This window comes from Dermacentor albipictus, chromosome 1 (genome assembly GCF_038994185.2).
Source record: "Dermacentor albipictus isolate Rhodes 1998 colony chromosome 1, USDA_Dalb.pri_finalv2, whole genome shotgun sequence".
In the NCBI taxonomy this organism is placed as follows: Eukaryota; Metazoa; Arthropoda; class Arachnida; order Ixodida; family Ixodidae; genus Dermacentor; species Dermacentor albipictus.
The window spans coordinates 45,031,615-45,053,711 of NC_091821.1; the positions used below are offsets into that span (position 1 = coordinate 45,031,615).

The 22,097-nt window shown below is 45.5% G+C and overlaps 1 protein-coding gene across 2 annotated transcripts in view; it reads right to left on the reverse strand.

Moving 5' to 3' along the window:
* The window catches only part of Mps1 (Monopolar spindle 1), a 146,599-nt gene that overhangs the window by 81,143 nt on the left and 43,359 nt on the right, over window positions 1-22,097 (reverse strand). For both annotated transcript variants that reach the window (XM_065437331.2, XM_065437341.2), the window contains exons 7-9: window positions 16,522-16,625; window positions 12,434-12,504; window positions 586-799 (exon numbers count right to left, since the gene is read on the reverse strand). In XM_065437331.2, the coding sequence (XP_065293403.1) occupies window positions 586-799; window positions 12,434-12,504; window positions 16,522-16,625 (389 nt within the window). The remainder of the gene's footprint in view (window positions 1-585; window positions 800-12,433; window positions 12,505-16,521; window positions 16,626-22,097) is intronic.

The following is a 22,097-nucleotide window of genomic DNA, read 5'->3' on the forward strand; positions in this document are numbered from 1 at the left end:
AGGGTCGACTGTACCTATATTTATCTGAATAAGCATGCTTATTATGACATGTGCACCTCTTTATTTTGTTTGCTATCAGGCAACCAACACAACACTACTAGTCCATCATGATTGTAGTTTGTGAGTCTGATGCAAGCATATAGGTACTCAAATGAATTGAGTTTCAACCTGTTGGATAAATAGTTTCTGTGATGCCTATCTCACCATAGGCGTTGCCCGAAATCTACAAGCAACTGCTGGCACCCCCACTGCCCTTACAAGTTGCACAGGCAAACAATGTTCCTGCGGCACAAGCGATTATTATATAATGCTGCGTTACCATCACTGTTTTATTGGGTGCCAATGCTGGTGTTGCATCATGCATCTGTAATGCTCCCTGCTTAGCTGTACTTTGAAGCTTATCCAAATTAACTGGTGTGCAGCCAGATACCTGTGAATTTAATGAAAATTTGACAGGCACATGACAATGCCCATGTTTGCTGGAACCAGATAAAAAGCAAGTTATTCTATTTATATTACCTAGATTTTATTACATGCTGGTGCCTGCAGCAAAATGACTCAACGAAACAACAGCTTCGGATTTACCTCTTCAAAGAGTGCTGCTGTTGCAGCTTCCGTGGTTGTCCCGAGTGCGCACCATTTATGCTCAAGCCAGAGATGGGCACCTTAGCAGGAGTCCTATTGTGAACTGAGCTCTGTGGAAGAGTACTGGGAGGGCGCTCTTTGTACTGAGTGCTCGTGGAAGGATAGCGCTTGGGACCATAACTCTTCGGCTGCGCAGAAGCCACAGGCTGCGAGCCTAAGAAAAAAATTAATGTCAATGTGACTAAAATAAATTCCCATCACAAGCACTTACGCATTGACAACAAAGGTGCATCATCAATGACAATCACAATAAATGTCAATGTGGCTATAAAAATAAATTCCCACCACAAACACTATCACCCTTGTGCAGTGACCCAAAAGGTGCATCATCAATGACATTCACAATTTCTTTTTTGCAGCAGATTTCCTCGAAGAAAGCTTTACTTCAGGAGCTCTATGTAAATATGGGTGCACAAGGCATTTGAGGATATGGCTTTTAACTGCCTTAAGATTGACATTTTTATTCTATTGTCTAGGTACTTAACACTTTCCTGCCCTCGCCTATACCTATCAATTTGCATTTTGCCACTCTCCGAGAACTCTTGACAAATAGTATCATTTGATAGTTATAAACGAACTATTTATTCAGGTTAGCTTTTTGTTTCCTTTCTCCACCACACGGGGATTTTTAAAGCACCTTTGGAATAGGGGTGTGGTCGGTGTGATGAACTGTTGTAGTCCCCAAGATGGCATGAACGTCATCCACCACTTATCCAAGGAAACATTCCATTTCTACAGGTTTAGATGCATCTGCGTGCGAGCTTTCGGACGATGACAACAGTACTGACATGGACAACTTCGGTTCATCAGACTTCAGCACGCAGTTTCACTTTTTTTTCCAAACCATTTTGATGCTGCTACCTACTAATCTAAAGATATCTAGAGTGTTCTAAAGATCACAGTTCTTATCTGCAAGGTGTCACCAGCCTTTGGGCAGGTTCACTTGCTGCCAAGGTTGCACTAGTCATTAGGGCTAATGTTAACGTTATCTTATCCATATGTATTTCAAGAAATTATGTACACAGCTTATATTTGCTGGAAAGTTGCATAGATACCTTGTACTGAAAATGCATATTCCGAAATTTTTTATAGTGTGTCTGAATCAACATTCGACATTTTCACGTAACTTTCTTTTTTATATAAAATGCTAGATTTTTTCATATTCCTTTTTCACAAACATGTTTGGGACTAGTACAGTTGAGAAAAGAATTTCTTCCTCAACAATTTTGTACTGCACACTTTCGATGAAGCATGCTCTGTGAAAAAGTATTTAGCAGCAATTGAACCCGGCTATATTGAACTCTCAAGAAAACATGTATCAGTTTGATATAGAGCATAATTTGATATAAGCCTGCTAAATAATTGGATGTCATAAAAGCGCATACCATTTTTAAGATCAGTTTATTGGTAAAACTAGCTTAGTTTCGCACAAAGTAGTCCTGCATTTTTTTCTATTTGGGCAATTTCGCTGCCTGTGACGCACGCACGTTTCCACACTGTCTAAAGCGTCAGAGCAGCTGAGGCCGCAACCTTCCGCATTCGCGCAGAAGCACAGACTAGTGCGAGCGCACCAATCACTTCGGAGGACGTGGGCCAAGAAGCGTCGTTGCTTTCTTCATTGTGCTCACTTTCACTTGTGCTCGGCACGATGTCGGCAATGTAGTCTTCGTTTTCGGGCTCTCGTGGGGTCACGACGCCATCATTTGCGCTCACAAACTCGTCCACCGTTGATTCGTCAACAGCTTTCGGAAATTCTGATAGCTCGCTCCCAACTTCGACAACGGCTTCGTCGCATTCATCAGAATTTAGTCATCGCCGAGCATGCGAAAGTCGGCACGGATGAAGCAATTTCAGATGAACCACTCGCACACGGCTGTGCGTATGCGTCGGGCGCCACGAGTTGCGAGTTTGGCCGCTTTAGCCGTAATCTACCCCTTCAAGATCGTTCTGAGAGTGCTCCTCGGAATCTTGTACGCTGCGGGGACACATCCGACTTCTCACCGCGTTCGATCCTATTTATGATTTCAAGCTTCACGACGTAAGGCAAATTCTGCCGCTTCATCACGGCAACACTGCGGGAGAAGGCCTACGAGGTGCACACACAATGAACCAGAAAAGCAGCGAGACAACTCGCACTTCCACCATCTTGCACAACGAAGGCACAAGAGCCTCTGATTGGCTGTCTGAGCAAGCGCTGCGGGCGGGCCAGGATCATTTTTTGCAGGGGGGGGGGGGGGGGGGTGTCGACGGCTCGTCCGAGGCAGGGTGGTCACGGTAGGGAGAGCTAAAGCCCCTACATCCACGTGCCACCGCCGCTTGCGGAAACGTGTATGGAGGGGCTTTAAGCAGAGCGGTTGGATGGAGCCGTGCCGCTGGGTTTTCCCGCCACCGTGAGGGAAAGCCAACGTCCGGGGGCACTTTCTGCAGCTTGACGTTCGATATATCGGGAGTCGCTGCTTTTTTTGTTCGATGTAAGCATAATTTTTGCTATATATACTCATTGTAACTATGCCTTGTCCAAAAATTGTTCGATATATAGGATAATTTGATGTAAATGGGTTCGATATAGTCGGGTTCGACTGTAGACTACGAAAAACTGCTGTGCTTCCCATGGGCAGGAAAATGTTGACCTCGTCTTTACCAACCCTTCTGTCAACTATCTAACACAGTTATTCCAAAGTATCAGCTTTCAGACCGACAAAAGAGATGAAGCCTAAAGGCCAAACTACAGTACGCTTGCCGGCATGTGAAAGCTCATGCCCATGCGCTTTGCGTTTGCTGTACCTCACGAGGAATGGCTATTTGAAACTACAAGACGTGTACCTACTTGGCTCACTACCTTCGCATTAGTAGACATCGTTTCATATTTCTGCGAGGAAGCCAGAGCACTGACATTTGTGTGGAGAAGATACCTGTGCTCGTTCTTCACTTCAATGTGCACGATCTGTCCCTCGCCAACTGGGCATGCATAGGCGCGCAGGTGTGAGCTTTCGAGCACCGGCAAGTGTACATGTAGTTTGGCTTTTAGCCCTTAAGTGCCCACTGTTGCCCAGGAGCAACAGCCTAAAAATTTTTTTTCTTGAAGGCGCCCTGCTGAACGACACCACTGGCACCATCTGTGGAATGTACCAAGACTAGCGAGCATCTTGAGCTTGAAGTAAATACGTAGAGATGGCAGCACCGCTCCTTTGTTGTTTTTTTCTTGACTGTTCTGAGAGGTGCCAATGCAAGGACCACACATGTGAGTAAATTTGTTCAGCTACGGCGGTATAGAACACTACTATGACAACTCTCACACTTAGAATAGCTCAGAAGACCTTGTACGACATTTATGAGGAGGTTAAACGGTGTGGCCGCAATGTGTACAACAAACTTTTACACGCCAAAAGTGGTGTTGCCCAGGAGCAACAATGGGCCTATGCGGAGGCATGATCATATGTAGGGAGATATCGTATGTGGCAGTTTTTGCTGTGCTGAAGGTAAAGCAAACCAATAGCAGAGTGTTCATTCTACTGAATAGAATAAGCGTTCCTCATAAGGTCATATTTCGTGTCTTTCATATATAGATGGCGATGTCAAAAGAAAAAAAGTGGCTTACTGAAGAAATTCAGGAGCTTATCTTTCTTCCGGACGGTAAATCGTCTGACGCTGACTTCGACAGCGACCCGGATGACCCCAACTATGATCCGAGAGATGCTCGAAAAATTGATTGATACCTGTCTGCTAGAAATAGTAACCAATCTTCGCGACAAAGAGCCATGCATAGAGGATGATGAAGGAGTGTCATGCGATAAAGTTGAAGCTTTGCCGAGTACTTCACGTGCTCACTCGGTGGCTCCGCACAAGAAAAAGAAAGAAAACGTTTGCTGAACATGGAGGAAAGACGACCGTTCGGTTGGTGACACTGACTGAATAGGGAGCTGCCCTCACCGCCCGACGAGGTGCTAAGCCCTTATGAATACGTTTGTTCATTTTTTGATCAAGATATGGTAGACACATGGCGCTATCAATCAAATCTGTATTCTACCCAGAAGAAAGGCACCTGTGCGAACATCAGCGAGGACAAAATGAGGCAGTATCTTTCCCTATTGGTGGTTTCAGGGACAGTCAGAGTACCTCATTTCCAGATGTTTCGGCAGTGCGGTGCAAGATTTGAGCCTGTGGCGGACCTCATGTCGAGGAATTGCTTCGAGGCCATACATCGATTCCTACACATGAATGACGATTTGCAGGCAGTAGCACGAGACTCCGAGGGCCACGACCGCCTTTTCAAGGTGTGCCCACTTGTAGACCAACTGAAGAAAAACATGAAGGCTGTGGCTCCAGAGGAGCGGCAGAGCATTGACGAACAAATTATTCCATTCAAGGGGAGGTCACCCCTAAAGCAGTACATGAAATCGAAGCCTCACAAGTGGGGTTATAAAGTTTTCACAAGGGCAGATTCTTCCGGCATTATGCACAACTTCATCATCTACGAAGGTAGAGGCACTGCTGTGCATGACCATGGGTTCGGCATCTCCGGCGATATAGTCATCGATCTGGTGAAAGATCTTCCGGAGCACAAAAGGCGTCAGTTATTTTTTGATAACTGGTTTACCAGCCTGCGCCTTGTGGAGGAGCTGAGGTGCAAAGGATTCTTGTGTGTTGGCACCGTCAGGGTCGACAGGACAGAGAAGTGCCCGCTGGCTGTTGATGCAGCAATCAAGGCGCAAGGAAGAGGCTCCGTAGATTTTCACTTGGGTAAGGAGTCTAATATTGGAATCATCAAATGGTTTGATAACAGCTCCGTCCACCTTGTGTCTAGCTATGCTGGTGTCCAACCAACCGACATATGTATGCATTGAAACAGCAAGGAAAAGCACATAGACGATGTTCCACGCCCTTTTGCCTTAAGGGAGTATAATGCCTTCATGGGAGGTGTTGATCTTGCTGATATGCTCATTGAGCTGTATCGCACGGAGCACAAGTCCAAAAGATGGTACATGCGGATATTTTTTTGGATGATTGATGTTTCAGTTGTCAATGGGTGGCTGCTGTACAAACGTCACTGTGCTCAGCTGTCCGTCAAAAGAAAGCTGTCACTCCTTACCTTTCGAGTTCAAATTGCCCAGACCCTCGCACTCGTGAAGTCGAAGCTATTGAAAAGAAGATCAGGTGCCGCCACTGAGCTTGGAATTCTGCCTGCAAAACAGATTATCTATTGTCCGGTGACACCAAGGCCCACAGTGGACGTGAGGTATGATGGCATGAATCACTGGCCTCAGTCTGATGAAAAGAAGAACCGGTGTAAGTACTGCAAATCTGGCTACACTTTTCTATATTGCGCAAAGTGTAACATGCACCTATGTCTATTCCAAGCCGCAACTGCTCTTTTTATTTCTGCTTTATTAAGTAGCTAAGGAGCCAGTAATCACGGCACGAAACCTCATTTACTTCAGAGTGCAACAGGTAATTATTTGGAGTCTTCTTTGTAGCAACTAGTCCAAGTTTCGGTTTCAGAGAGCAACAAGATGGGCCAGAGAAGGAATGTAAACACAGCTGGGCACGTGATCGCAAAAACCTCCGATATATGCTTTGACACGCACGCCAGCGCGCACGCTGGCGCGCAAGCTTCATGTTGGTAGTTTGTCTGCTACGCCTGCACATGCTTTGCGATGTTCTTGCCACTATTGTCGTCGTCGTTTTCGTCGTACAGCAGCAATGATTTCCTGCAGGCAGGAGTCGCCGCCATATTAGACGTGGCCGATCACTTTCAATCTGACCCACTAAAATGCAGCGACTCGGATATAGTAAAGCCTCGTTACAACGAAACAGGATATAATGAACTAATGGATATAACAAAGCAATTGTGATTCCCCTTGAAATTCCAATAAATGCCCATGTATTGAAAACCTCGATCTAACAAAGCTAAAATTTCCTCGCAATGGGTATAATGAACCTTTATTTAGAGCGCAGCTCTTTGGCGTCCATTCCTGCATTTCGCGGTGCCCTCGACCCTCGCCGTAACCAGCTCCGTAGCCGGGACCTGCGCACGCCTTGCTCTCTTCGCTCCTCCTCCAATGCCACCCATGTGCGGCGGCAATCAGAGCGCCAGCTGATCTCGATGATGTGCTGCTGCCCAAGCCGAAACGCATAGCCGCCGCCGTTCGCCACTGCGTGTACCTTTTCCCCCCCTCCCTCCTTCGTGGCGGCAAACTGTGTGAGAGCGTGCGGTGTTCTCTGGTTGCCGAAGCACCGGCTCGGTATAAGCGGATCACGATGCGCGCTTCCTAAGCCGAAACGCAGAGCCACCTTCAACTGACGTACTAGCAGCATCAGCGGTGTCAGCCAGTCGCTGCCATCTCTTCGCCGTGCAACGTTCCTATGCGCCTACGCGCTGCCTCCCGCGATGTCCCGATAAACAAGGCAGTTACATCAAGCTACGCACCAATTGCGGCGGCTGGTGTGAAATGTTCCGCACGAGACTGATTGTCCGATGCTCACAGATGGTTTATATTATAATATAATCCATTTGTCAATACAAATAGTTTATTCTCAGCCAGTTCTTTCTGAGCCATGAGCGAGGCAACCGGTGGAAGTCCATCTGCTGCTGCTGCTAATGGTGGATCCACACGATGGACGGCTCTGCCAAAATCTGTTTCGCAGACGCTTATTCCGCTGCCCGTCCGGCTGTGAAGCACATCCAGACGATGGATAGAGTGAGCATACGATCGCGCCGGAAAAATAAAGATGATGGCACCACCCGAAGCGACTGCCGTCCGCCTCGAACCTGTCAAGTCATCATCGTCCACTGTGTGGCCCGTAACTTTCAAACTGAGGCTTGTATTTGGTTTAAATTTGTGTCCGGAAGCTTCGGCAACAAAGTACTCTAGATGAGTGGGCACTGTTTCCGAAAGCCATACTCAGATTCTCGGCGTGTAGGCTTAGAGTGGCTGTATTGACTGAACATGGCCTCAAAGAAGTTGCGGTGGCCTGGGCGGATCTCAGTGGCTGTAAGTGACAAATGTTTGCTTGTTTCTACTCACTCTAGATGGCGCCATCGGAGTAATAAAGACTTTGTCATACACGTTTTTCACTCAGAATGAAGATGGAGATCGAAAGGAAACGACGGTTGGCCGCAATGGCCGTTGTTTTGTCTGAGTTAGATGACCATGACTACTTGTTTCATCAAAAGAGGTCTTGTTGGCAAAAGGACTATATCGCCAACAAGCATCTTGGTATGCAAAACCATTTGTACCGAGAGCTGTTGGTCAGTGACACCCAGAAATACCGGACGCTGCTTTGAGTGACGAGAGAGCAGTTTCTTCAGTTGCTGCCAAATCGTCTCTTTCGCTTTCGTCTTCGCGTAATCGGTGAGAGTCATGTCCCACAACACGGGACACTGCGGGGAACTGCTCCACGAGATGCAACAAGAAAGTTGCCTTGTCGCTCAAGTTCATTGCAGTCGCTCTTGTGCGAGTCGCGTGCGCAAGCAGGCACGAATGGTGTCAACAGCGACGAAGCTGTTTCAGAAGTATCTCGAAGCCACGCTTGTTGCCAGACTGTAGAGAATGCTAGGCTAAATCCGCGGCATTCGACTCCCAGAATCCGGATGCGAAAAATAGCTTGGCACTTTCCGTCCATGGGGTTAGCGGACGGCACACGTACGGCATGAATCCGTGATGCGTAGTCACATGATGCGCCGTCTGTTGCGGAAAAGACGGATTTAGACTGTCGTTTGGATCCACCATAAATGAGCTGCCTGAGCAGAGACCCAGCGCCGTCACCGCCAGAATCCAGAGGTGCGCTTCGCTGAACCAGGCATTGGTGCAGCAAGTCGGGCATATATCCATCTATTTCTCCGACCACAAAGCTTCCTTCATGACAATCAAGAACTGGGAGTGGAGTGTTTCTTGAAGAAGGAATATGTGTGAAGACTAAAATGTTGTCTGTAACTGTACATACATGTCTTGCACAAATTCTTTGCCTCAATATATCGAAAAGCCGAAACAGCTCAAGAGCTGCGCTCAAGTTTCGCATTACGAAGTAACGTAATCGTCAGCAATTTTTTTTTTCCGCAGAGAGCATTTACTGACCATTTTAGTGCCCGTAAGGTCAATGTCTCATAGCGCGTGATGTGCGCGTCTCCCGGCCTCCCCTTTCCCATGGAACTGGTGGACTCGTCCACTCTTCCGCTGTGGGTGTGGGGCGACACCAACTGCGGTTTTGTTGTTGCTTGTCGTCTGCATGCGCTTCAAGGATATCAGTGTTTCTATTGGTTCGTTCGTGCAAGTTCCCGCTGCCAGAAAGGAGATGGACGACAGCAACGGCCAGCAAGCGGAAAATGCTATCAGTCAAGCAGAAGGTGGCTATGCTGAAAGCCGTTGAGTCCGGCGTGAAGAAGAAAAAGTGGCCGAAGATTTCGGCATAGCGTTGAGGATGCTGTCGACGATTTTGAGCAGCAAAGAAGCTGTCACCGGTGCTGTCGCACGTGGTTGTAGAAGGGGACAGAAAGAAGCTGTGAGCCCCAACTTTTGAAGCTGTAGAAAAGGCGGTCTGCAAGTGGCTTTTGGACACAAGAGCAACCGGCACTCCTGTGAGTGGGGCCCTGTTACAGCGCAAAGCGAGAGACTTCGCGTGCATCATGACGATTTTGTGCCAAATATCGGCTGGGTGCAGCGTTTCAAGGAACGCCACATCATCGTCGGTAGGGCTGTCAGCAAGGAAGCGCAGTCTGTCGACCGCGAAGCTGCAGTGGTGTGGGTGCAGCTAGAAAAAACAGCAGCTAGAAAAATACAGTGCCAAGGATTTGTTCAACGCGGATGAGACCGCCCTGCTCTATTAGTTGCTGCCGCAAAAAACCTTTGCCCTCAAGGTGAATGCTGCCAGGGCGGTAAGCAGAGCAAGGTCCACGTGACCGTGTTGCTTTGTGCCAACATGGATGGGTCGGAAAAGGTGCAGGCCCTCAAGCACGGCAAAAGTGCGTCACCATGATGCTTTAAAGGCGAACAAAAGCTCCAAGTGAGTTATGTGTAGGCATGGATGACGAGAGAAATTTTCGCACAATGGCTGCAGGAGTGGGACAAGCAGCGGGGCAAGCAGAACCAGAAGATATGCCTCGTACTGGACAACTGCATGGCCCACCACACTGCCGCTGTCCTCAAGAACATCGAGCTATGCTTCTTGCCGACAAACTGCACTGCAGTTGTGCAACCCCTCGACCAAGGAGTTAGCATGAACGTTAAGTCAGGCTACTGCAGACATGTGAACAATCGGATTCTGCTCAATATAAGCATGAAGCGCGAGTCCCCGATTGACTTGTACATGGCGATCGAGATGCTACAGGCTGCTTGGATGGCTGTACTGGCAAGCATGATCGCCAATTGCTTCTGGTTGCAGCGAAGATATTAGTGCTGCCGCCAATGAGGGTGCTGTGGGTGACCAAGCCCCAGCGTCGTGGGACGCCCTCCTCGACACCGGCGTTGTGCCCTACTGCGCCACCTTCTGCACGTACGTCAGTGCCGATGCTGACATGGTGATGACCAAAGAGCTAACGGAGGCAGAAATTGTGCGCGCAGTGATGGGGGTGCATAATGACGACTGTGACGAATGTGTCAACGACAGCCCAGAGCCTAATACTGGCGAACCCGATGTACCGACGCCCGCACAAGCGCTGAATGCGGCAGACCTGCTGTGCCGCTTCTTTGGTGCTCACAATGACAGCGAGGACGGACTCGATATAGCGGCTGCAGCTGAAAAAGCCATCATTCGCCTGAAGACACGGCAAACATCTATCAAGGCTTTTTTTTTCTGCGAAGTGAGCCACCACCTGGTGTGCTGTTCATCGATCAGTGATGAGCTGTTTGGCATGAATAAAGTATCAATTCCTTGCTGTAATTCCTTTTTTTTACTTGTTTTTTTTTCCGTGTGACAGCCATTTTTCATGTGGCAGGCTGCTGCGAGATTTGGTGGTGAGTACATCCTCTCTTGCTCGCTAATTGTGGATAGAAATGGATAGTGGCTATAACGAACTAATGGTCATAACGAAGTACTTATGACCCCCCCTCAACTTCGTTATAGCAGGGTTTTACTCCAGCCGGTGATAGCAAGAACGAGTTTCAAGACCCTCGCATCAGCGTCGAACATTGTGGCCTGCACGGTATTTAACAGTAGCATGTCCACTTCTGCCCGTGAAGGTCACCGTGGGGAAAACGATGCATCGCTATTCCCAACTCTGAATGCGTTCGGCAGAAGTCAACGATGCAGTATATACGTGGCATTGTGCTGTGCTCGCAATTCGTGCATGGTCAGTGCAGCGCAGTCAAGCTTGATAGTGAGGAAAATCTGCCGACAGAACAAAACTGCCTCTTAATTTTGCAGTTGCAGCGACACCGAGAGCATCCCACTACAAGCAATAAGTGAGAAGAAGAGCACATGCAAGCAGCATGGCAGCCAACGGAAATTCATGACGTAGTGTTTTCTTGGTTGTTTACAATCCTTCCTCGATATCGATGTCATGAGGCGCTGCATCTTGCAGTTGGCAGTGCACACATACTTTAAAAGTGATTTTAAATATGTTCTAAGCTATGTTTCCTGTTGATATTTTGTAGATGATGAGTGTGTGTGTGCCCACATAAATCGATCTCACGTGTTATCTCCACTTCAAAATTTTGTGTCAGTACTCCTCTTAAAAATGAAACTTTGAATTTACTCACTGAAGGAAGCATATTTTTAATTTAGGTCATCAATATTTTTTTATGAAGTTGTTGAAAACAGCAAACGTTAAGAAAAGTTCAGAACTCTGTAATAGAAACAATGTCACAATTCTGTAAACTGCATTTGTTGAGAAGTGATCTAAAGCTGCCAAAAGCGTATATTATATGCCATTTCACTATACATGTATACCATTAATTTGTGAGTGGTATACTAGAACTAGTAAAAGTATCAATATCACATTAACTGTAAACTCATAGATCACATTTGCCCCCTTCAGATGCTAACACAAATTCAGTTTACAAAACTGCAATATTTGCTTTCCGTGTAGTTAAAAATTTTTAAACTTTGCCCCAGCTCCTTTGGAACTCGCATGTTTCTGACATTTTACGGTAAAAAATTGTGGTCCTTAATCAAAATTTGCAGTCGGTAAATTTAGCTTTCTCCTAAAATGGAACACATTTTGTTTGAATTGGTTCAGTGGTTGTTTAATCAGAGCATTTATGCATTTCACATGTATTTGAATAAGAACAGTTGGGAGTTGGCCCAAAGGTCAAGCTTTCTCTTAACATTAAACTGACTATATTCACAAAATTGAGCAATGGCACATACACATTCAACAAAGAGAGCCCTTTTAATATCTTTTCTTAGCTGCAAACTTCCCTCTTCCAAACCATGAATCTTCAATGACGCTATTATTCAGCACGGTCTTCTCTCGCATCTCACGTAGTGCATCTCTCCTATGCGACACCTGCTTTCCATAACTGCTCCACTATGCAAACTCATGTTCTGCAGACTGAGAAATTATTTCAGCTCCTGCAAGAAGCTGCATTGTGCCCACAGTGCATGGGTTTCACAGCTATTGAAGCATTCCGCTTCACTTGAGCTGAGCCCAAGTCTTAAAAGGATGACTGATCAAAATAAAAGCCTTATCCCACCTGTTTGGACTACCATTAATCGCTTGCTAGTTCTAGTGTGTGTGACCCTCCTATTACACCTTCATCAATTTTTAATTTCTATCTGGGCACTCTACTGAGCAAATGACATTTCAGTGCAGAGCATTCTAGTTGAACCTGTAAAACATGCACTTTCCTACCAGGCTCTGTTTCTTCATCACTGTCATCACTGAGATGCAATCGCAGGTTGAAAAGCTGTGGATCATCCTTGCTGTAAGGAAGATAGAACAACCATTATTACAGAAGCTCACTGAAAAGTTTCAGTAACAAAAGGGACAGGCATGTGAAGAAGGCTGTAAACATATTCAAGATGAAACCTTTCAAATGAAACCATCACAACAACAAATGGAAGCAAGCACAATGACAAGAAGCATTATAAGCAGCTGTGTGAGCACATAGAAGGTTGCAATTTACACCTAAGTGACCAAAATTCTGACCCTTAGCTTTGAAAGCAAATAAACTAACTACTGTGGGATTTGAACTTGCACCCCATTCATCATTTGTTTTTTATGTAAGTGTGTTCACCACTTGGCTGCTCTCTACCACTTTGTTGTGGCCACACACGGCAGCGGTGAGCTAGAAGTAAGTCTTTTTCCTCCTCATTTATAGACGCTGTCAGTTACACATCAATGTGGTCACAGTGTACTACTTGTGACCCTGGGGAAGATGATTAAGTTTACAAAATCACCCCACGGGCTGTGCCCAAAAGAAGCCAGCTTGCGAGCCTACAACGTTCCTGCGAGATCACAGCTTGATGAGGACCCTCGCTTCATGCGAGGGCGACTGTGGCACGTAAATGCCACATCACTGGTAGGCATCCGCTACAAGCGTGACAATGGTGCTCTTCCATAGTTTTGTTTTTGAAGTACTTTGGAAAATCTGCACGTCGTCTATAGATGGCCAAAGGGCTTCTATTTTCGTGCTTTGACTTATCTAAAAATTTTTCAACTCTTTATAGCGTCAAGTTAACAGGAGTTTATTGTACTGCAAGAGCAGTTAATCACCCCAAACTTTGCGCAAGACTTATATAACTCTGTGCAAAATCTACCAACTCTAAACTAAAATTATGAAGAGGACGTAATAATGACAATGACAGTGGCAGTATGATAATGGCCCATTGTTGGTCGATATCCGAAACAGTGAAGAGCAATCTTTGCAAGGAAACACTGAGAATTACTGCTGAGTGAGCATATTGCAATGAGGCCACACTGAGGCCATTACGGAGCATTAATGCAGAAAGCTCCCACAGCGAACACCTCCATGTTCTCAAGAACAACTTTCTTGCGATGCACATGTTTTCCTTACGCTACAGTGACACCTGATGCATCAGCCTTTGAAATGCATGCACAGAGCACTACACAAACTTGTAAGCATAAAAGTTCCACAATAACTCAGTGGTTAGTACATCTGGCTCCTGACTGTGCACTGCTGAAGGCACACGAGTTCAATACCTAGTGGCAATAGTGGGCCAAACTTTTTTTTTGCCACATGGCAAGGGCAAGGTAGTAAAGAGATGAGGGCAGCGATAATATAACGATTCCACTTCAATACTTTTCCTTTTCGCACTTTGGCAATGGTCCCAACGGAAGTCTGGCTACATTATCACCAGGGATGGCTGATCGTGAGTGGTGGATGATATGTAGAATCAAGCCAAAAAATAACTGACTTGCCATCTCGGAAAGTGGATTCATACGGGGAACCATTTGCCATCCCTGCGAAAGCGGATGCCTGGCAAAGCTGTTAAACACCACCACTACAACTGCTGAGGGGGGTATGCAATGCTTTATTGCTTTGGAGTAATGGTAGTAATGGTAATTTTGGCAGCACGCCGCCGCTGGTCGTATTGCTGTTTCGTTTTCCTTCGCTGCTCCTTGTATTCATGCTGCTTCTTGGGAGTCTTAACTATGTGTTGCCTACCTATAGCAGTGCTGCAACAACAGTGAAATCAGTTGCTAGGCTGGTTCTTTTATATATGAAAGGCTACAGTGACATCACTCCACACGTCGCAAGCTGTCGTCACCGCGGCAGCTTGCACAACAGTAATCTTTACTGGGAAACTACGTGCTTCGCATTGTTATCAGGAGCATCACTGATGTGGTTTGGATGCTTGTTTTATGCTTGTTCTTTATTGAACTGAATGCTATGCTGTAGGTTGTGTGTGCGATACCAAGAATGGATGCACTTTTCGTTTCAATCACTAAAGGTACCTTTTTTTTTTCTTCGTGAGAACGCACCGCGAAAAATCTCGACCAACTAGAGGCTAATAGCTTCGCTGTAAAAATCCTTACATTATACAGGTTTAGGTTGCTCGACAAATGACGCCACAATGATGACATGATGATGATTGCAGTGGCACGACAATGACAGCATAAAGGAAAGTGCAAATGAAGCACAGTAAACCCAGATTCAAGCATGTGCCACAGTGAAATTACTAAAGTAACCATGCAATGAGTCATTCGAAACCTCTGGGTTACTCAAAAAGTAACATCAAAAATGATTACTGCAAGAACTACAGTGGCTGTTAATATTCGTGAAATGGCTCACATTTAAAACTAAACTAAATTATGTGGTTAACATCCTGAAACTGCAGTGAGTCATGAGGGATGCCATAGTAGAGGGCTCTGGATTAATTTTATTCACTTAGGGTTCTTTAACATGCACGCAAAGCCGGTACACAAGCATTTTTGCATTCCAGCTCCACTGGAACGTGGCAGTGGCGGGGAAAAAGACCCGTGACAGGATCCATTGAATATAATTGCCCCACATTTCATTTATTTAACATAGCATTGTCTATATGAGCAAATTGCTGCTTCAAGATGAACACTGGCTGTGTGAAGAGGCATAAGCTAGAGAGTCGTCATCTCGCCATCATGGTCAATGGTCAAAGCTCACAACACAAGGAATTCTTTCAACGAGAGTTCGCAGTGCAACATCCATCGCTTAAAAATTGTGAATATAGTCCGGTGTTTCCAGCATACTTGTAGGCAGCGGCCGGTGTTTCTGGATACGTCACCCCGGCATTGCCATGATCACCTAAAATTTGCCCCCCTGCATAGTTTGGTGCATTGAACACGTGGCCCGCAGCAGCACAGTGATGAGCTATTGTTGCAAAAGATGAGCACATGTGTGCCGCAAGAGAGCACTTTTGTATTTGGTGAAGGTGCAAACTCAGCACACTCACTTCTGTGCGCCCGAACGGTAGGCCAGCACCACCGGTCACGCTGACTGCAGCGGACTCTAGACTCTCTAGGTCGAATTTTCCCCGGTGTAGTGCAACTGTCAATGTGCATGCTGCCGACATATTCGCACAAGCGAATACATAAGACGTTTTGTTTGACTTTCAGAAAGTGCGCGATTGCCGTAGAGATAGGTGCGAAAAGAAATGTGCTACTCATGCCACTCCGTGCAAGAAAACACAACCACATGTTGCTATCTAGTACACTGTAGCACAGCTAAGGGATGAAACACCTGTGGAGACACCATGAACTCAATCATAAGTTGTGGCACAGCCTTGGAGTTTGGCGCATCATAGGCCCCAAAATCAGAAGTAGTGGACGTCTACTTGAACATCCAAAATAAAATTCGAACTGCACGCCACGGCGACGTTTAGAAGGAGAGTGTTGTGGGCCTGCCCAGCTTCACCATAGACTTTGTAGTGCAAGGCATAGAAGAAGGAGCAGGAGCACTGTCAAGGGGATCAGAGGCGATCTTTGATTCCCAATAACTCGGCTTCTGCTGAATGTATAGAACTTTTTTTCCTGTGAAGTGTTTCTGAAGCAGTCTATCTCAAGTTTAAATGCATTTCCTGACTTCAATAAAAAGTGGTTTCCGGCCCCTTTAAACAACAAAGTCCAAAGAAAAAAGCTACAAACCATCAATGAGTGCCTTACTCATCATGATGCGCACAATACTTCATATTTGCTAGGGCCATGGCAACTGTCTCAAATTCTTCAAGCACATGTGCATATGAGGACGTTGCACGGCCTACTTCAGGCCACAGAAGCAGATCTGGAACGTCCAGTGATACTGCAGGTGTCACACAGAACTCAACCGTGCAACGAAAAGGTCATGCCAATTTATAACAGACTCATGATCTCACCTATGCATCAAATCTCAACAAATAGTTCAAGTTGCACAACAAGAAATGTTCGTCCTAAGCAACCTATCACCTGAGAAAACAAAGCGAACTGCACTGCAGTGGGAATACACAGAGGCGCACAATGCTTACCATTTGCGAAATAGTGGGGGAGTTGTTATGTTCTTTGAAGGAAATCTTGATCCGGTACCTTTAGAGCCCCGTATACTTGAATGACTTGAAAGCTCGAGTCCAGCCTAGTAATTCAAGACAAAAGCCATCAAAGAAAAAAAAAATTATATTTGCTCCAAGACCGCTTACCGACTATGTTACAGCTTGAACAATGTAGAAGACAAAAAAGATCTGCATTCAAGTATGCTAAATAGAACCTGGCACCTGTTTCACGATTACCAGCAATGTCTTGTACATGGCTAGCACAAATGCGACTGTAATTATTCGAATCTAGGCAGACAGTTTTTTTGAAAATAATTGTATACCAAACTCTAGGATCAGCTTAGAATCGAGGATTTTAAAAAACGTGCCAGTTTGTAATTGAAAATGATAAATATGGTGCATAGCTAGTGCCAACTAGAAAAGTCAGTATTGTAGCTGCTACTAGCCGCACCAGTAGCAAACTGAAGTACACGAGCGACGTCACCATTCACCATTTTGGCCTTTGTCGTATCGGCATGTGGCGTAGCGTTATTGTAATGGCACCATACAGGTGATGCCACTATGCTGCCGCTTTCAAACTAAAGTTGTGCTAGCCGCAAAGTTGTGCTAGCTGATCGCCAAACGTTCAAGCCGGACGAGACTTCAGCATGGATGACAAAAAAAAAAATCGCAGTTCCGCCAGAAAGGTGAAACACTGATTATGATAGCAAATTTGTTTTAGCAGCCATATAATCTTGTGAACATTCAATTACTAACTAAATTAACAATGGTAGAATGCGTAAGTGTGACACAATGAGGACGTAGAAAGAAACAGACACATGGAGACAGCGCTGTCTTTGTGTATCTGTTTCTTTGTTCCTCGTTCAGTCGTGCTAACACATTCTAGCATGGATTCAAACCAACTAGCCCATCAAAGCGTTTTAACTAAATTAACCAGCACGGTGTCACGTGCGCACAGGTAAACATGAACACACATTGCACGATGACAACGGAACCTGTATGTGAAAATGCTGGAGTTAGGAATCGAGGCAGCAGCCACGAGCTAATTGACTTCCGCAAATCTGTTCCTTCAATGCGTACAAAACATCGAAAGCACAGCGCATACAAAGCTACCGGCACAACCCACTCTGCAAACATCCCAAATCACTTTGAAGATGAGGCCTGCGCGAGTGTGCACTTTAGCCACGTCGCAGACCGCTTTCAAGACACACGAGCACCGGCAAAGTGTCCCTATGGCGTCCGCGATTTGCGTAGCCAATGCCAATAGTAGACGTATCGGTTGTGTCCACTCTGTACGGAGCGATGGGCGAGGAGGACATAGAGGCACCGTAGCAGCTGCCGGAGAAGAATGCCCCTCCTTCCTTGCCTTACTCCCCCGCCTCGCACGCCACAGGAGAGGGCACGCATCCGTGCCACGTTCCTCGCTTGCGCATGTGAGATTGAACTGCGTTCGCCGGCTCACCCTCCCATGCGCTTTCCCTCATACGGAACCTTGCGGCAATGGAGACGGCAGAAGTCTGCCTGGAATGTCCATATAATTGCTATCGCAATAAAATGTCTATCGTTGCAGGAGGCAACGGGAGGCGCCTTTTGTGTGTGCCATAACGAGATCACAGCGATAAAGAAGATAAGCGCATGATAACAGAGGAGCTGTTCACTGAGATCACGCTGTGTTTCGCCGCGTACGAGCCGTGCCGCACTGTCTGTGCATGCATGGGCATGCGGACGCGAGCTTGCATGCACCCGCAAGCGTACGAGGCTAGCAGCGATGATGATGTAGAGTGAGCTCGGCATGTTCATATTAAATAAATGCTGTTTTCTGTTTGTGAACGCTGTCCTCACTTTTTTTGTTCGGCCTACATTCGAGGCAAGTTTTTAAATTTTTTTCAGGTTTCGAACATTTGGGGGTCGGCTTAGAATTAGGGCTGGCCTAGATTCGAGTAAATTTCTCTCTTGTACTGGGCCGGCTTAGATTTGAGTAAATACGGTAAGTTTAATTTCTCTCTTGCACTAGTAGAATGAAGTGTAGACAATGAAATACACATAAGCCAGGGATAGCACTCTAAAGTTTGGTCTTGAACCCCCCAGAGACTCCGAGGATTGCACGATGAGAAACACCACGAAGTTTCTCATAGTGTGTTCCTCGTCTATAACATATTTTTTTGGCTGCACCAACACTCAGATCATAATTCAAGCTTGCCAACACAGGGAAAATAGAATCGACTTATAACATAAAGCAAGGAAAAAGAAGTAGGGTGAGATTATGTGACCACTGAGCCCAGAGAAGTAGACACTCATCAGCTGAAGTGCTCCCGCTCTGGAGCTTAGGCAGTTGCTCATCATTTACAGTCCATGCTTCAATAGAGAGAACATCCCAAACCACTGCCTTATTGCAATAGCTTTACCCAGACATGAAGCAGGGATGTGCCTAGCATCTCAAAGATGATGAGTTGCGTTTTTAAAAATTTTTACGTGGCATTACAACAAAAAAAGGGGTGGGTGGGTGGGGGGTAGAAAAAATTCAAAACGTAAGCAGACGTAAGCAGCACAATCTATAGAAAACAGGGTGAAGTGTGAAGCAGTAAATCAAGCGGTGTGAACAAACAGTGTCAGTGCTAGTGGAAACAAAAATCAAGGGCATCAATATTATCTTGGCAACCTCTCATCAAAAAACGAGAAAAAATTTGAGTATACTTCAATTGATAGCTGCAGCAGGCAACCTGCATTATAGTTATTCATTGATAAATAAGGCCCTGTCGACTTTGGGGAGTGACATACCTTAAAAAACACTAGCTTATGCAGAGCTCCTCGCACACTCTCAAAATCCACGAGTACAAGCAACCTCCATAGACGGAAGTAAAGGTTGCAGAGTTCAGCAAAATCAAGTAAAAAAAAATGTGACATATAATATGGTTGCTCGTATTTGCCAACGCATGAAGTAAACGAGAGATTATTTGTGCTAGTCCTGTGCTTAAGCAGATTACTTTCCCAGAAAACTCAACAAACACCACATTAAAGTTACATTGTCTTTGGGTAATGCATGGGAAGATATGGTAGTTCCACTATTGGTTGCGTACCTCTTACTTCACTTTAAGAGGTGACAAGACACTTCAAAAACTTTTATTTTTTAAGGGAACAGGGTAGGCAAAGTTTCCGAAAAAAATCGATTTTTTGTTTTTGTGTAATTTATAATCTCTATTCTTTCCTTAACATGGTCCAGTGTTTCATTTGCACGCACGCGAAATATTTGCCTCAAAATCAACATTTTTCGAAACCTAGGCAGCATCCAGCCGCACCCCCTTTGACACATGCTCGGGATCTGTGCTTCTCCTAAATTGAAAAATATAAAAATTTTTCACCGCCTATTTTTTGTCATGTTTAGCAGAATGGCTGTCACTCATCTGGAAACAGTGAAAACTTAGCTAGCATATTTCACTTAGCCAAACGAATCCTAAGACGCAAATGGATTACTCGCAACGCACGGTGTTTTGCTCGTGCTTCGGCGTGTTTTCGCGGACAACCGAATTTGTTTATACTTTGGGGCTGGTTATTTAGTGGTAATGCAATGACGAAGCCAAAGAAGTTCTTTAAAAAACGTCTCTTCCACGGAAACCGGCATAAGTCGATCTCCAATGACGCCAATTCTCCGCAACACAATCCAGGAGTGGGCGCCGCGGCCACCACGTGCGCGTCTGCATCGAAGCTTTCGCACTCGGCGGAACGCTTGAAGCGGAACGCCGGTGTTTCAGCAGCTCTCAAAGCCTGAGCTTCTCCAGAAATGTCTCCATGGAAAAACTCAGAACGCGAATGAGGCGTTCAACAACGTTGTATGGGAGCGCGCTCCAAAGAATGTCCTTGTCCTCAAGACGCTGAAAATAGCGACAATGGATGCTGTGCTAACTTTAATGACCGCAGAATTGCTCGAGCCTACATTTTGAGGTCATTCGGAGTTTCTCCAGGACGGTTCACAGTCCAGTGGTTGCGCGAAGCTGACCGGCGGCGACTGTACTTTGCAGAGAGGGCCACACGACTGGTCACTAAGGAGGTCTCGAAAACAAGGCAGCTAGCACAGAAAAGAAGTGTTGATGATGGAGGGGACTACCAGGCTGGTGGCTATTGAAAAAATGCGCCAGAATTTGTTTCTGTAGTTCTATATTGCAATAAAGCTCTTTCTTCCACTTCAAAGCCAATTATCTAAAAACACCAAATTTTGCTGCATTTGACCCTTTTTTTCAGAAACTACAAGCGCTAGGGAGATAATATTTTCCAGATATTGAGCAAACATTACAGGTAGTCTACTCAACCAGGATTATAAATATTCTTATAGGGGATTTTTGTTTACAAGCTATTTACTGCAGATTTTGGCTCTAAAATTTGGTGGGTCCAGTAAAAAAAAGAAAACAAAAAAAACTGATCTTTTGAAAAAAATAATCCTGGTTCAGTAACACTACCTAACATTGCTGATTACAATGCTACCTAAGTTAATGTTCTAAACCCAGCAGATCATGAGAAAACGGGTCACGAACATAGCCTAAAATGCATGGCAAGAATAGGAGCTACCCTGTCCCTTTAAACAATTTAAAATTTGCACAGTTATTGTAGTTTATGAGCCGATTTCAGAAATGCAATTATTTTTTTCTATGATAAATATTTTTTACGATAGCCAAAAGAGGATGTTCTTTGTTTGGAGCCTAACTAGCTAATCGACAGCAATTTGCACGATAACGTAGAGCACATGGAATTGATTATGAGTGTTCATAGTGTGTTGTAAGCTATATATAGTTGTTTTAGGTCATTTTGAAGCAAAGTTATAGGTTTTCAAACTTAAGTCATAAAAACGCCCATAATGATATTATTCAATTATCAATTGGGCATTTTTTGACTAAGTTTGACTAAGTGCTGCTCAGTTGCAACTGCTGACGCCAGCTTTAGCACGGTTAATTTTTGAGCGTATTTAAGGGCAAGTCAGCATATAACGAACTACTGATTTATTGACCACTTTTCGCGAAACTATCAAGTTCGTTATAAACTATTTTGACTGTATAACAAGTAAATCTGGCTACTCGATGTGTGCACTGAAATAAAAAAAAGAATGCAAAATCCTTGGGAAAAGAAAGAAAATGCGAGCCACTACACCACATTCGCCTTTGTGCCGTGCACTGCACGGCTCGCCTTCGTCGCATTGGCAACCTCTCAAGCCTGGGCTTCTCCCATCTCCCTTCCACCCTCTTGTTGACGTTGTAGGGACGGAAGGGAGATGATGGGCGTCGAAGGCGTGCTTTACACGAGTGCGTGGCACCAAGGCAGGTCTGGCAAACCGGCTCGCATTTCTTTTTGGCTCACTCATCCAGTAGCCGCATTTAATTGTTATAGTCAGTGATGGGGCATGGGGAACATTGTTGTAAGTGGCTTATTTTACCATAGAACACATACAAACATTTTGATGGGGCAGCTACTCATTGTTGCATGCGAGTACCATGCGAGTACCATGCGAGTTCCATGCGAGTACCATGCGAGTACCATGTTGCATGCGTCCTGAACCATCCCTCTTGCTT